We start from the raw sequence: 17,079 nt of genomic DNA, 5'->3' as shown, positions 1-17,079 counted from the left end.
TACAAAGTTTGGAGGTACATTTTAAAACCTTGGACTATATGTTCTTCCTCTGATCCCACTGTGTTACTCGCATTGATAGCTGTGACCTGCATGAAACTCACAATGGACTAAACATAATGCTTTATCTCTGGACCAACAACATCTGGTTCAAGAATCACTGAAGAAGTAATTTTAAAATGCTTGTCAGTGTTTTAGAATAAATTTAACTGTCACTTCTTCTCCCTTTTCCCAAGCAGATACTGACCCACTTCCCTAAGCTGATATTAGGTGGTGCTTCCTGCTGGTAGAGATGTGAACCTAACATCCTGACTGTTTGTGATTATCGAAGACTTCAGGCACTTTTTTCAAGAGCTGTATTGTTAGCCCTGGTGTCCTGCTAAGATGGAGGGTCAGATCATCTGGCAAGCATGTAAATGCCTTAAGATATAGGGCTTGCCTACACTAGAGGTTATGTCTGCATAACTTCTGTTGCTCAGGTGTGTGTCTAAGCCATCCCTGAGTGATGTAAGTTACACCAACATAAGCGCCAGTGTGGACAGTGCTATGTCGGCGGGAGAGCTCCCACTGACATAGCTATCATGGAGGTGGTTTTATTATGCCGACGGGAGAGCTCTCTCTCAGTGCAGCTGCACCGCTATAGCGCTTCTAACATAGACTAGCCCATAGATTTCCCCTTACTCAAGAGGAGACAGCAAACCACACCCTGAAATTTTCTATTTTTCCTCCCACCCATCCCACCATCTAAACCTCCATCTCATGGGTGTTTACACAGCAGGAGTTAGTGTGCGTGTGGGTGACTACATGCTCACCATACGTACCATTTCAATTGCAAATCATAGTCTTCACTTCCTGCCCTGTTGTTGGATAGTTAATACTTTCTGCATTTATACATCTTCAGAGCATCGTACAGACACCAACTAACTAACCCGTACCGTACTCCAAAGTGGCAGGCAAGTATCATCATCCCCATTTGATGATGTGGAAATTTAGATGGATAAATTAAGTGACTTGCAGAAGGCTATGGAGGGAGTCAATTAAGGTGACTAGATAGCAAGTATGAAAAATTGGGATGGGGGTGGGGAGTAATAGGCACCTATATAAGACAAAACCCAGAATACTGGGACTGTCCCTATAAAATCAGGACATCTGGTCAACCTAGAGTCAATGTCAGTCACTAGTTCCTTGTTCAAGCTAAGTGACTACACTGCCTGTGTCTGTACAGAGCTTCTGAAGTTCTTGAGGAGCCTTTTGAATAAAAGGTGTTACAAAGATGGGAAAAAATGTCTCAGAACTTGGCATTAAACTATAAGCGTTAAACTGAGCCCTACTTCCTTAGCAAGTCAATGATTAATTTTATCAGAGTTTACAAGCAAGAATTTACCAGAATTTACATACCTACATTTTTAGGTTTCCTACAGAAATTGTAACATGTCCCTTGTTTAGAGCATCCCAGACTTTTAGAGAGGAAAAAGATCACATTGCTCAGACATGGCAGTGCCAATGGCCTTTGCAGGACTGCACCAACATTGCATATGAAAATGTACATAAAATTCTATCAAAACAAGGTCCTGGTACTGCACCATTAAAGTCAGTGGGTGCTTTGCCATTGACTTCAATGAGCCACAGTTACAGTTGGATGAAATTCCTCAAAGTTTTAAATTCAAAATTTGAAACAACATCTGGAAAAAATTCAGTAACATTTTCACAAATTATTTCCTTATTGCTTGACCAGCTCTATACCTCAGCAACCTATTTTGAATTTTCAAAATTTTGAAAAGGAGTGAAACATCTACAAAATTGTCTTGAAATTTTCCCTCCCACAAACACACACACTCTCCCTCCGCCTCCCAACTAGCTCTCCCCCTGACCCTAATATTTGCTTGTATCCGTATCTTCCTTAATGGAGGACTAGACTTGCTTCCTAGCTGAGTTCATCAACTTGTTGGTCATACGACCCTGCAGTTATAAGAAGAGGATTTTCAGACTGGGGGGAAAGTGTTGGGGCCACAGTTTGGGCACTCCTAGTGGAAGTTTGTGTAATTAATCTCCAAATGTTAACAGATGAAAGGTAGCAGCTTGAGGTTAGCTATTCTCAAATACCAATGTTACTAATCATCCATACATACCATATATAGAACACCAGCAGAACTCAAACAGCTTGGCCAGCAACAAATGTGTCAACAGAGACTCTGGTTTTATGGCTCATTACAACAATTCATAACACATCCCACTGCCTGCTAACCCTGAAATGGCCACTTAATTTTAAGTGGTCTCCATACCACGTGTTAACCCTTTTAACAGTCTGTCTCAATTTGTATTTTGCTCAAACACTCTGGTTTCCCCAGACCTGAACAAGAGCTCTGTGAAGTTTGAAAGCGTGTTCCTTCCACCACTCGTCTGTCTTGTCTCGCTCATATCCTGGGACCAACATGGCCACAACAACACAGCAAACAAATGTATTATTGTCATGTAATGACATTTCCCAGAGTAAAGACCTGTTTATGGACTCATCAAGGTCTGAAATATCTGGCTTTACAAGCTAATATGTCCAGAATCTCCTTCTATTGCTTCTAGTCTGTATTTGTTTCTGATCAGAAGCTGGGATAAAGACTGTTGTTCTTTTGGATTTGTGCATGTATTGATTAACCTTTTTATTTTTCTTCCAGCACTTGAACACAAATAATGCATAAAGATTATGAGCAAAATTCACTATTGCTGTAAGCAGACAAACCTGTGAAATAATGGATTTCTCCAGTTTACTGTAACAGTTTTTTTGGCTTGGTTACTGAAACTTGGTCTAGAAAATTAAGTCAGATTAACTAAATCCTTTGGGGTATGAAAAATCCACACCCTTGAGCAGCATAGTTAAGCCAACCTAACCCCCAGTGTAGACACTACTAAACTGACAGAAGAATTCTTCTGTTGACCTAGCTATTGCCTCTCAGAGAGAGAGAATATCTACAGCGATGGAAGAACCCCGCCCATTGGCGTAGGCAGCATCTACAATGAAGCGGTACAGCAGTGCTGCAGTAGCATTTCAAGTGTAGACAGGCTCTAAGAAATCCACAGCTACCACATAAAATTTTCACTCATGCTGCAGCTGCCATTGTCAGACTATATTCCGAGAGAGGTCTTAATGATGCATAACACACAAATGGCTGTCTGAATGAGTTGGCAGCATATGTCTTCTTGGTAGAGGTAGAGGGAACTGCTCCCCTCCAAATTTGACTTTGCCTCTCCTTCCCCCGCGCCATAACAGGAAAAAATAAGTATCTTGTTCTTCCTGGGTGGCTGTTTCTCCTTTCTGCTGCCTGCCTACAGCACCACTGCTGTTTCCAGAGCTCCCGCTCCCCAGAACTTCCATCTGTTTTCTGCCTACTGCATCAGTGATGTCCCTAGAGTGCTTGCACCTCAGATCTTCCATCCACAGAACCACTAATGTCCCCAGAGCTGCCGTTCTCTGTAGAGCTTTCATCTGTTGCCTGCCATGCTCCCACGAATGCTTCTAGAGCACCTGCTCGCTAGCATTCCCATCCACTAGGCGACTGTATCTTTCCTGTCCTCAGAGATTTATTCTGCCTGCTCTTGGCCCATTGTACCACAAATATCTCTTGAGCTCCAAGTCCCCACTGCATCTATTCATCTATCCCGACCCTTCTGTTCAAGCTGTGACAGATATTGCAACCACATGCAATATCTTTGGAGACTATATTGTATTAAATATATGTATCATTGTAGCCCAGGGATTGTATGTAACTCCAGGAAGGAGACTTATCACAGCTCCTCCAGTAACCAAAAACAGTGTGGGGACAATTACGGTGAATTGCTTAGGTTGTAAACACCTCTAGAGAGGTTCCACACCCTGGGGAGGTTTGCATGGACTGGTTCAAGCTGGGTTTTCCTGAGGCCAACAGACAAAGTAAGGGCTTTTGATATCAAAAGGCTAGGTTTAACTGGCTCAGGGCCTTCTTTCGCATCCACCAAGTGGGCAGGACCTTCTGTCCCAGGGGGCCCCACCTCTTACAGAAGGTTTGGAAAGACTTTGGCCTACTGAGGGCCTCGTAAGATTGATGGGTGACCTCTGGGAAGCTTTTAGCATTAATATAGAATATTTTATTATATTTTTATATGTAACTGGTTTATATGTTTTATCTGTAATGCTTTTACCTTAGGAATACAGGTGCTTGTTAAGAAGGAGCTATGTTAACTTGTAACTGCTGGCAATATGCAGTTCACAGCCCTTGGAGAGAAAGCAAAGCACAGGTGCTAGCTTTTAGGCAGACTGGCTTGTTGGGGATATCATAATGTAGGCAGGAAACTGCGCAGCCTTAAAACCCCTGGTGAGAAGGGAAAAAGACATGGGTCTCCACCCAAGACAGGTGACAACTGGGAGCTGGAAATATTAAGTAGGTGCCCTCGAGGAATCACGGACTGGGGAATACAGGTACAGTTACTCTGACACTGTGACACAAACCACTTACAGAGGGGGTCCTTCTCAGTTGTTCCCTGAACATTTGTATGTTATTTGCCATTGTGCTTCAAGAGAAGAGCTAGGATCTATTCTTCTTTAAAGGAAGAGTGCCATGATTTATGAGACACACTTAGCATCTCATGAACACCAAGCTGCAAGTAACTAGGCAAATCTGTGTTTGTGTTAGAGACTGGAGAATGAGAGCTGACAACTGCTGATGACCCAAAGGATGGAAACTGCTGACTTGTGCAGTACAGTTTCGCACACAACTTGAAGTAATGGCCCTTTTGGCAGCTACCAGATTTTATGGCTATGCCTGCAGCTTTACAAGCTATGTTGTCATCTTCTCAGCTCACAAAGCAATCAGTGCTTGGATAGGTGCCTTTGAAACCTTGTATCTTTTTATTTTGTTACTGAAGCATCTTAGAGCACTCAAAGCACTTTGACTCTGCAGAAGTCCTGTAGAGCTCCTAGATGTTGGATGAATACCAGGAGCTATTTCCTCTCTTCCATAATATATGTATTCTGGAATTTGCTTCTAGTGTAAAGTTCTTGGTAAATAGGTCAATATCTACTGACTATAGGTCACCTTATCAGCTAAATCATGTTTCTGCACGTTTGGCAACTGAATCCCTTCCCAGAAGTATACGGAACATACAGTGCCATATGAGGTTTCTGTAACGTAAAGCTTAGGAACATTCAATAAAATAATGCTGTAGTGTACTGTGAAGGGCAGAAATTGTGTTTAACTTTAGCAGCAAAGCACTGCAGTAGAACCCCGATTTTACGAACACTGATGTTATGAACAACCGGTTACATAAATGTTACATAAAACATATGTACTTGGCAGTGAGCAGAAGGCATGTACACTCAGAGCAGAGGTGTATTATTTCACCAGTGGCTACAGGTACATTATGTTCATATAAGATACACTACACACATTTGTTACCATTCAGTATGTACATTGTCATTGACTGATTAGCACATTAAGTTATTCACTGTACCTACTGCAATTTTGAAATGTTCAATTTTATGAACTTTTTGATTTTTGAACACTGCTCCGCAATCCCCAATTAGTCTGTGACATTGAGATTCTTCTGTAATGATCTTAGTCACGATGGAATTTACAGTGTTGTATACTGACCTAATTAACATTGACTGTACGTGCAGGTGTCAACAACAGATATCAAACCTGAAAGCTTCAGCAACCTTGCTAATTAGGGAGAATGCTAAAATTCTAATCTGTACCCAGAAGGCTAAGGATGACCTGTGCATCCACTACAGAGCCACTATATTACAAGTTGACATTACCTGAGCTAAACTGACCTATCATACAAAGCAGCTGAGACTACAGGATTTTGTCCATTCACATCTGCATTCTGTGACTTTCTATGATCTAGTCTGGCATTTACACACACAGAGAGATCACACGATCAGATTATGCTCCTGAGATATATGGACAGAAGTGGCTCACATCCTGCAGATCTCCCCTGAATTCTGTGGAGGTTAAAGTTAACATCAACACACCACCACCTGGGGCAGATCAGAGAGGGATCTCTGCAGGTTTAGGTTCCATATGGGAAACAGGGGTGGCTCTAGGCATTTTGCCTCCACAAGCACGGCAGGCAGGCTACCTTCAGCAGCTTGCCCGTGGGAGGTCCCTGGTCCCTTGGATTTGACAGCATGCCTGTGGGAGGTCCGCTGAAGCCGCGGGACCACCGGAACCTCTGCAGGCACGCCATTGAAGACAACCTGCCTGCCGCCCTCACGCTCTTGGCATGCTGGTGCCTGGAGCCTCCCCTGATGGGAAAAGGAAGCTACGAATGTGTGGGTGCTGCATGGGTCATGCCTGATTCCAGGACACACATACTCCATCCAACTTGCTGTCTGGCTCTGATGAGTTTCACAGACTTTTCTCTGGTCCCCTCAGCAGTGCAGAACTCCCCTTTTAAGAAGAATGAGGGAACATGCTGGCAGGGAGCTGGGAGAGGAGCTTTGGTTCCCTAAAGCCACCCATGCACATGTAGAGGCACAAAGCTGTGATGTGGATGCTACTGGTCTCCTGTGGGATCATGTGGACGACAGGGACTGGTAAGATGTGGGAAACCTTGGAACCCAGTGGAATTTTCCTCCTCCTGTATGTTTTACCCCGGGGAGGGGCTTTCATGGCCAGTTATAATGGCACAACTATGCAGTGGTCTAGAAGATAAGGATATAAACAGCCTCAGCGGCCTCTAACTTCAAGGTTAAACCTCTAGAGCCTGGAAGTGAGCAGGCGGGCAATGGGCTGAGCTGACAGCTGCCCCACTAGATGCGGGCAGACGTTCCCCACCCTTGGGTGCCCCTGGGCTGCAGCGACTCGCTCAGCAGCGCCGTCCGTGGGGACTGTCAGCAGCAGCCCCGCCAATGGGCGGTATATGCGAGGAACCGTCTTCCTCCCCCCGCACTATATTGCGCGTCTAGAGCAGGGAACGCCACGTGACACCCTCTCTTCCCCGCGCGCCTCTGGGTACGTCCTTCCTCCCATTGATACACTGTAGCAAGCGGGAACGTCCCGAGCCCTGCCAGGCAGCCTCAGTCGATAGCCGAACGGCGGCTCGGGCGGCTGGCCTGAGGCCGGGTGGATCGCGCGGCACTCGGCTAGCGCGCCGGGCGGGAGGCGCGGCGGGGCGGTCGGTCGGTGTCTCGGCGCTGCTGTTGCTGCTGCTGCGCTGCCGGCTTCCCGCGAGTCCCCTGCCCGCGCCCCCGGCCGCCATGGCGGAGCCGGCGGACAAGCTGTACCGGGCCGAGTACGCCAAGAGCGGCCGGGCCTCGTGCAAGAAATGCGGGGAGAGCATCGCCAAGGACTCGCTGCGCCTGGCCATCATGGTGCAGGTACCGCGTGGGCTCGGGACCCGGCCCCGCCCACGGGCCCCGCGGCTGCCGCGCCGCCTTCCTTGCAACCCCCGGGGGCCGTGCGGAGCGGCCCCGGCAGCTAGGCCGGCGGCCACGTGTTGCTTTCCGCTGGTGGCCTGGGCCAAGTGTCCGCCCCAGTCCTTCCCCTCTGGGCAGCGCAGGTTGCAAAGCGGCCCGGGTGCGGCACGCGCCGGGCTAGCGCGGCTCTTGGCGGCACGCGTTGCGCTGCGTTGCTGCTGCAGCCCGCGGGGCTGGCCCTCCCCGGCACGGCGCTGTGCAGCTCTGGCACCGGGGATCGGGGTGGGGGGATTTGGGCGAGTTCCGAGTCTGTTCGTTCGCCCCGACTTGTTCTTAGGCGTCATCGTGGCAGGGATTTGTGCCCACGGGCCAGATGGCGGCTCCCGGGGATTTTAGGGGCGGGGTGCTGGAGTTAGTTTGGACTCGAATCTGAAGGAGTTGCGGCAGGGTGGTTTTTGCTCAAGTGCGGGGAGTCGGTAGCGTGTGTGCGGGCCTGCTTTTGCACGCTAGCTGCAGTGGAGCGCATCTGCTCCTAAGAAGGGAACGCTGATGTGGTATGTGATCTTGCACATCAGACAGAAAAAAATGACTCGATCGCCCACTGCCGTTACTTGGCTGCATTCGAAGTGCATCGGCTGAAATGAGCAAGAATGCAATATGAAAGTAGACAACTTATTAAAATCTCGCAAATGATTGCGTTGTCACAGCTTTATCTTGCTGTGGTTGTTTGATGGAAGAAAACAAGGAAAACCTTAAGTTATGTTCTAGATGGCTTCCATTTTAATTTCATCGTCCTGTTTGTTTGAATTTAATTACTTGAATTGAATTTGTTAGCAGATTTCGCAGGAAGATGTGATTTCTTGAGTTGGGGGAAAGCAATAGAAATTCTGTCTCTTGTTTTCACAGTCCATGTGATCCTGGACTCTAACTGTTCATTAACTTCCTGTCTGGGGAATATTTGTCCATTTCTCCTCACTGTATTGTTTTGTGAGTTGCTTATCATTTGCTGAACACATTACAATGCTGTTTACCTCTCAGTCTGCAGCTTGGAGACCTTTATGTGGAGACAAATAATTGCAGATGGGGAGGGCTGGAGAACAAAACGATGCATTCAGTTGAAGTGTAAGCTCAGTCTCCATTATTGCTGAAGAGCTGTGAAGGCTTTTTCACTTACATTCTCTAGTTTTCCTGGGCAGCTTAATGTGTGTGTTTGACAATACTATTTGTTACTGGCCTAGATCTTCCCTCCTGTGAGTTTAACCTATTTATAGTGGCAACTTGCATGCACCCCTTCACCCTCCATCTCTGCATTTTTAATGAAGTCTGCATCACCACCCTAGCAATGCATTCTCACACCTTGCTCTGCTTTTCTTCATGGCCTGATGAAAAGTATGTTATTCAGGGAAACTTGTGTTTGATTAGTGTGGTTTAAAAAAAACAACAGCAAATCTATAACTAGCCTTTCATCTCAGACCCTGTCTGTACTTTTAAACATAACCATGTTTAAATATGGCTTGCTCTCAGCTGCCTTATATGATATTGCTTCTCATCTGTCTGGAAAGAAAAGAAACCTGTTGAGTAAATAAGTTTTAGCTTAGGGCTTCTATCCTAAGACTTTTTTTCTTGAAATTTCCCACCATTACCACCTCGAGTGCAGTTCCGCTTCTACTAGCAACAGTGTAGTGCAAGTGTAGGCCCAGTACTAGTATTATAAACGCTGCATTGTCTAGACCTGCTTGGAGAAGTTTAATGGTGATGAAAACACTAGTGGCAGCTGATGCCTCATCTACCAAAGTGTCCCCACTGGTGGTAACAACAGTGGGAAATAGTAAGTAGAAAAGGCTAGTACAGACACACTTAGGAATTTACTAAGGTTAAAATTATGCTTATGATTCCTCGTGACTTTTTTTAGTCCACACAGGCAGGAGGAATACATATTAATAGGACTGTCAAGCGATTAAAAAAATTAATTGTGATTAATCACGCTGTTAAACAACAATAGAATGCCATTTATTTTAAATATTTTTGGATGTTTACTACATTTTCAAATATATTAATTTAAATTACAACAGAATACAAAGTGTATTGTGCTCACTTTTCATTTTTTTTATTACAAATACTTGCACTGTAAAAAAAAACAACAATAAAAAAGATTTTTCATAGACTCATATACTTTAAGGTCAGGAGGGACCATTATGATCATCTAGTCTGACCTCCTGCACAGTGCAGGCCACAGAATCTTACCCATCCACTTCTGTAACAAACCTCTAACCTATGTCTGAGTTATTGAAGTCTTCAAATTGTAGTTTGAAGACCTCAAGCTGCAGAGAACCCTCCAGCAAGTGACCCATGCCCCACGCTGCAGAGGAAGGCGAAAAACCTCCATTTCAGTTCACCTCATACAAGTACTGTAGTGCAATCTCTTTATCATGAAAGTTGAACTTAAAAATGTAGAATTATGTACAAAAAAACCTGCATTCAAAAATAAAACAATGTAAAACTTCAGAGCCTACAAGTCTACTCAGTCCTACTTCTTGGTCAGCCAATCACTCAGACGAACAAGGTTGGTTACAATTTGCAGGAGATAATGCTGCCTGCTTGTTTATGGTGTCACCTAAAAGTGAGAGCAGGCATTCCCATGGCACTGTTGTAGCTGGCGTTGCAAGATATTTACGTGCCAGATGCGCTAAAGATTCGTATGTCCCATCATGCTTCAACTACCATTCCAGAGGACATGCTTCCATGCTGATGATGGGTTCTGCTTGATAACGATCCAAAGCAGTACAAACTGACACATGTTCATTTTCATTATCTGAGTCAGATGCCACCAGCAGAAGGTAGATTTTCTTTTTCAGTGGTTTGAGTTCTGTAGTTTCTGCATCAGTGTGGGTTGCTCTTATAGGACTTCTAAAAGCATATTCCACATCTTGTCCCTCTCAGATTTTGGACAGCACTTCAGATTCTTAAATCTTGGGGTCAAGTACTGTAGCTATTTTTAGAAATCTCAGATCGGTACCTTCTTTGCATTTTGTCAAATCTGCTGAGAAAGTGTTCTTAAAATGAATATATGCTGGGTCATCATTGAGACTGCTATAACATGAAATATATGCAGAATGCATGTAAAACAGAGAAGGAGACATATAATCCCCCCCCCCGCCCCCCGGGAGTATAATTGTACATTTAATTGAGGCATTATTTTTTTAATGAGCATCATCAGCATGGAAGCATGTCTTCTGGATTGGTGGCCAAAGCATGAAGGGGTATACAAATGTTTAGCATATCTGGCATGTAAATACCCCCTGTTCTCACTTTCAGCTGACATAAACAAGAAGTGGGCAGCAGTATCTCCTGTCAGTGTAAACAAACTTGTATGGGTTAGCAATTGGCAGAATAAGAAGTAGGACTGAGTTGCATTGTAGGCTCTAAAGTTTTACACTGTTTTGTTTTTGAGTGTAGTTATGTAACCAAAAAAAAAAATCTGCATTTGTAAGTTACACTTTCACCATAAAGAGATTGCACTTCAGTACTTGTATGAGGTGAACTGAAAAATACTATTTCTTTTGTTTATCATTTTTACAGTGCATAGATTTGTAATAAAAAATATGAAGTGAGCACTGTACACTTTGTGTTCTGTGTTGTAATTGAAATCAATATTGAAAATGTAGAAAAACATACAAAATATTTAATAAATTTTAATTGGTATTCTAAGTTCAATTAATTGCGATTAATTTTTTTGAGTTAATCGTGTGACTTAACTGCAATTAATTGACAGCCCTACATATTATGTCATAATCATAGTTTGGCCACATCCATGATTAAACCTGGTTATTTTTGTAGCATAGAGGTATTTTATTCTTCTTTTCTTGGAATGAACACATTCCTAACTGGCTCTTCATTCCTTGTTTTTTCCTTGGTACTATTTGTGGGCTTGGCTAAGGCTGCCTTCTGGAATTAGTGCTGTGTAATGTGCACAGTTAAGTTTCATATTAGAATATTATTGAAATTGGGAGGTCTTTTCGAGGGTACTAATAGAAGGACTCTTTCAGTCTTTTTGAGAGCAAGCAGGAAGAATTGGGGATAGGATTAAAATACACTTAATTGATTTTACATTTTTGCACTATGGAACAGATACATCAGACTTTTGTCTAGAGCATCCAGGTAACTTATAGTAGTTGGAATTTACAGTAAAACCTTACTCTCGGGACACTGGATAATTCACAGACAAATTAGTATTCTCCCTTCACGCCTCAGCAGAGATTTAATAGTGCCATAGCAAAGTCTCAGTCTTAGTAATTAAGACTTGTGTTTTACAGAACACTCACTGGTGTATTATAGAGTATTGCAAATAATTAGAACTAAACTGCAATTATCAGATTACAAAATAAAGTTAATGTAAAGGACTGTCCTCTTACATTTATTTGCTTAGTTGATAAGGGCTTTGTCAAACTCCCACAAAAGTCAAGGGAAAGAGTCCTGCTGCTGAGGCCACACCTTTGCTTCAGCTAAGTAAGGTTACATTCCAGAGTTGAGCACTTCACAAATTCCTCAATAGGAGACATTTCAGATAAGTGCCAACTATCCTGGCTATTGCTAGTGTGATTGCATTCGGATCCAATGGAAGTAGCACAATAAGGAGATCTCTTCTCATTAGGGCACTGCTGGAAAAATCTGTCCTACACCCACTAGCCCAGGGGTTCTCAAACCTGGGGTCGGGACCCCTCGGGGGTTGCACGGTTATTATGGGGGTGGGGTGGGTCATGAGCTGTCAACCTCCACCCCAAACTCTGCTTTGCTCCAGCATTTATAATTTTGTTAAATTAAAAAACACGTTTAAATATATTTATAAGAGGGGTCCCACTCAGAGGCTTGCTATGTGAAAGGGGTCACCCGTAAAAAAGTTTGAGAGCCACTGCACTAGCCTGAGGACTGAGCCTATTAGCCACTATGAGAAATATTGCAGCCTTCTCCCACTTCCCAAGAGGCACCGATACACTTCTAGTCATTGCCATTAGATCTGCATATCTTTTTTTTTTGTTCCCATAATAGGGATATTTGTATTTATTTAGCTCCCCGTAAAATACAAAACCTCAATTTATTAAACTTCCTTTGCATTTTTTCTTCCTTCCTTTCCCCTTCACTCCTCTTCTTTCACTCCTACCACAATATAGCTTGGTATCTTTTCCACCGTCTCTTTTGATGTCTGCTTTTTTTCCTCTCTTGACCCCAATTTATACCATTCCTTTCTCATTTTCCGCCATTGTTTGATGTACTCCCTCCTTCCTCCATGTTGTTTTTCAATCTTTCCGTCTTCCCCATGCTCTTATTCTCCCACTGTACTCTCAGCGTCCCACCGTATGCGTGTAACTTATTCGCCAGCGCCTCATTCCACTCTCCCCTCCTCTACAGCAAAAGGTCGATTAGAGCCCTGCTCCTCAGCAGCCTTTCCAGGGTCCCGTCTCCTTCCCAGCTCCCCAGCCTGGGTTTCTTCTGGTTCTTGCACTTGTAGGGTCCCTGCTCCTGAGCAGCCCCATATTTTCCTTCCTAGCTCTTCCATCAGCTTGGGAGAGAGGGAGGCAGGCATTTATGCTTCTCTGTGCTCATACAGCCTGGTCAGGTGCCTTCTAGAACTTGCACCATGGACCAAGTGAGCTTTTTATCTTGTGCATTAGAGCAGTGCTACAAAAGGAACTTTTGTGGTTCATTCAAGAAGGGCTGCATTGAGGTGGGGTATGCAACGAGCCCTAAGATTTCAGTTACCTTCGTCTTCAGAATGGAAACTGCATATAACCCTGTGCTTCAGTCAGAGCCCACCTGTGGTTAGATCACGCTTGTGACATCTCCAGATGTTATGCAAATCCTTAGTGTATCATATGAGGCATGCCCCTTACTTAGCTTTCTCTTCCTGCTGAAGGGAACAGTCTCAGTGAGAAATGAAATGAATTTAGGGAGGAGAACCAAATCAATGTCAGCATCAGCACTTCTGTCATTGCAAGAAGTTCCCTACAATCTTAAACAACCATAACAGACAGAATCTTTATTGCACATCCCATCCACAAATAGCAGCTCCAGAGCACGACACCTCATATCAGCATGATACAGGTTGATTCACAGGTCTAGAAAACATGAATTATGAGGGAAGATTGAAAAAAATGGGTTTATTTAGTCTGGAGAAGAGAAGACTGAGAAGGATATAGCAGTTTTCAAGTACGTAAAAGGTTGTTACAAGGAGGAGGGAGGTAAACTCTTCTAGTTAACCTCTGGGGATAGGATAAGAAGCAATGGACTTAAATAGCAGCAAGGGTAGTTTCGGCTGGACATTAGGAAAAACTTCCTAATTGTCAGGGCAGTTAAGCACTGGAATAAATTGCCTAGAGAGGTTGTGGAATCTCAGTCACTGGAGATTTTTAAGAGCAGGTTAGACAAACTCCTGTCAGGGTGCTCTAGATAATACTCAGTCCTGCCTTGAGTGCAGGGAACTGAATTAGATTACCTGTCAAGGTGCCTTCCAGTCCTATGATTCTATGATTCCTAACTCATGTACAGAAGCACTCAATGACTCATGGACACCTACAGTGGTTCCTTAGAGGACTTTCTGTTTAAGCACTGACCTGGCCTGATACTGCTTGGCAATCAGACAGTTTGTCTGGCTGAAAGTAAGAGACACACACACAACAGCTGATTAAGAACGAAATCCACAGTGATTATAATATGACTGCTATGGATGATATAAAAATAGTGTCCCCTGTAGAAATGGGAGGGGAATTCATTACTTTTAATACCAGAAGGGAGCTGTGTAGAACAAGTGGAAAGAGGGAACAGAATCTGTTTGATGATGAAGGCCAGGACAACGGGAGTCAGGAGTCCAGGTTCTATTCCTGAATCTACCACTAATTCACCCTGTAATTTTAACTTCAGTACCTCCATGCTCCATGAGGAAAACAATGGCTCTGTTTTACTGTATGGGCGACATCTGTAAAAGGGTAATGAAACACATTCCCCCCCTTCCTCCCCACACACATACAGCATGAAAAGCCCTATGAACAGTAAAAGCAAAGCATTACTGAGCAGATATTGATGTAGTCTGATGTTTTAAATGGAAATTAAAGCTAATGTTTGCAGAGGAATGAGACACAGTGCTTCTCAGATGTAAACTTCTCAGGTTAGGGATTACCTCCCAAAGATCACATGTCTATTTTGCATATTAAAAACCAGTGGGCACCGTTACCTAAAAGTAAGGCCTGGTCTACACTAGGGGGGGTGTCGATGTAAGATATGGAACTTCAGCTACGGGAATACTTCGACTTCAGTTACAGTATCTTATTCCGACTTACCTCCCGTCCTTACCGCGCGGAATCGACATCCACGGCTTCCCGTGTCGACTCTGCTACCGTCGCTCGCTCTGGTGGAGTTCCGGAGTTGACTGGAGCATGTTCGGGGATCGATATATCATGTCTAGATGAGATGCGATAGATCGATTGCTACCCGCTGATACAGCGGGTAGTCTGGACGTACCCTGAGAGATCACAGTCTTCTCTTCCTGAGGCTGCAAATGTTGCCAAAGCATCCTCTTCAGTACTTAGCAGGGGACCCTGTGAAGCTTAACAGTGCTGCTCTGGCAGAGTGTGGGGTAAAACAAAAGGGCTCTGAGATAGAGCCCTCTTCCTCAAATGCAAAATAATTCTGGGAGTGAAGATGTGACATAAGGGAGCTGGGTTGAAACCTCAAGGCACCACTGGAAAAAGGAAAAGCTTCACATCAGTCAGAGACAATCTGAAATATACTTCTTATATGAATACCCTGTATGCATACGAAGTACTCCCCATTCACCTACTCCTGCACCCAATTAACCCACTAACAAGCTTGGAAAAACAGGACCCTCAGTTACTTTATGGACATGTATGCAGCTAAGGCAGGTTGTAACCTCCCAGCTAAAATTAAGATCTCTCTGTTCATGGAGAGCTTGTTTTCAGATGACTCTGCTGAACACTTCCCCAGGTGCCGTTTCTCACTCAGAGTATGTCTACTCTACGGGATTTTCCGATTTTACAGAAACCGTTTTTTAAAGACGGATTATATAAAGTCGAGTGCACACTAAGCACATTAATTCGGCAGTGTGCGTCCATGTACGGAGGCTAGCATCGATTTCCGGAGCGTGCACTGTGGGTAGCGATCGCATAGCTATCCCATAGTTCCCCCAGTCTCCCCCGCCCATTGGAATTCTGGGTTGAGATCCCAGTGCCTAATGGGGCAAAAAACATTGTCGCGGGTGGTTCTGGGTACAGTCTCACCCCACCCTCCGTGCAAGTAGCAGACAACCGTTTCGCGCCTTTTTTTCTGGGTGAACTGTGCAGACGCCATAGCACGGCAAGCATGGACTCTGCTCAGCTCAAGATAGCAGTCATGGACGTTGTAAACTCGCGCATTCTCGTGCAGTCTATGCTGAACCAGGACTTGCAAAACCAACCGAGGACGAGGCGGCTATGGCAGCGCGGCGACGAAAGTGATGAAGACATGGACAGAGAATTCTCCCAAACCACGGGCCCCTGCACTTTGGAGATCCTACTGGTAATAGGGCAGGTTCTAGCCATGGAACGCCGATTTTGGTCCCGTGAAACAAGCACAAACTGGTGGGACAGCATAGTGTTGCAGGTGTGGGATGATTCCCAGTGGCTGCGAAACTTTCGCATGCATAAGGGCTCTTTCATGGAACTTTGTGACTTGCTTTCCCCTGCCCTGAAACGCCAGAATACCAAGATGAAAGAAGCCCTCACAGTTGAGAAGCGAGTGGCGATAGCCCTCTGGAAGCTTGCAACGCCAGACAGCTACCGGTCAGTCGGGAATCAATTTGGAGTGGGCAAATCTACTGTGATGCAAGTAGCCAAAGCAATCATTAATCTGCTGCTACGAAAGGTAGTGACTCTGGGAAATGTGCAGGTCATAGTGGATGACTTTGCTGCAATGGGATTCCCTAACTGTGAGGGGGGTGATAGATGGAACCCATATCCCTATCTTGGCACCAGGGCACCCAGTACATAAACCGCAAGGGATATTTTTCCATGGTGCTGCAAGCACTGGTGGATCACAAGGGACATTTCACCAACCTCCACGTGGGCTGGCCGGGAAGGGTTCATGACGCTCGCGTCTTCAGGAACACGACTTTGTTTAAACGGCTGCGGCAAGGGAATTACTTCCTAGACCAGAAAATAACAGTTGGGGATGTTGAAATGCCTGTAGTTATCCTGGGGGACCCAGCCTACCCCTTGATGCCATGGCTCATGAAGCCATACACAGGCAGCCTGGACAGTAGTCAGGAGCTGTTCAACTACAGGCTGAGCAAGTGCAGAATGGTGGTAGAATGTGCCTTTGACCGTTTAAAGGCACGCTGGTGCACATTACTGACTCGCTCAGACCTCAGCCAAACCAATGTCCCCTTTGTTATTGCTGCTTGCCGTGTGCTCCACAATCTCTGTGAGAGTAAGGGGAAGAGACCTTTATGGCGGGGTGGGAGGCTGAGGCAAATCACCTGACCGCTGATTATGCACAGCCAGACACCAGGGCGATTAGAAGAGCACACCAGGAAGCGGTGCACATCAGAGAAGCTTTGAAAACAGTTTCATCACGGGCCAGGGTATGGTGTGACTATTGTGTTTGTTTGTTCTTGGTGAACCCCCGCCCCCCCGATTGACTCATTCCCT

General features: G+C 44.9%; 1 protein-coding gene across 1 annotated transcript in view; it reads left to right on the top strand.

Moving 5' to 3' along the window:
- The first annotated feature begins 7,152 nt into the window (after positions 1-7,152).
- Positions 7,153-17,079, top strand: part of PARP1 (poly(ADP-ribose) polymerase 1) — a 57,068-nt gene continuing 47,141 nt past the window's right edge. The window contains exon 1 of the mRNA XM_050948451.1: positions 7,153-7,345. Coding sequence (XP_050804408.1) covers positions 7,226-7,345 — 120 coding nt within the window. The 5' untranslated portion in view covers positions 7,153-7,225. The remainder of the gene's footprint in view (positions 7,346-17,079) is intronic.

The sequence above is a fragment of the Gopherus flavomarginatus genome, chromosome 4 (genome assembly GCF_025201925.1).
Source record: "Gopherus flavomarginatus isolate rGopFla2 chromosome 4, rGopFla2.mat.asm, whole genome shotgun sequence".
Taxonomy (NCBI): Eukaryota; Metazoa; Chordata; order Testudines; family Testudinidae; genus Gopherus; species Gopherus flavomarginatus.
The sequence above is the reverse complement of the archived record's forward strand: the minus strand, read 5'-3'. Positions and strand labels throughout refer to the sequence as shown.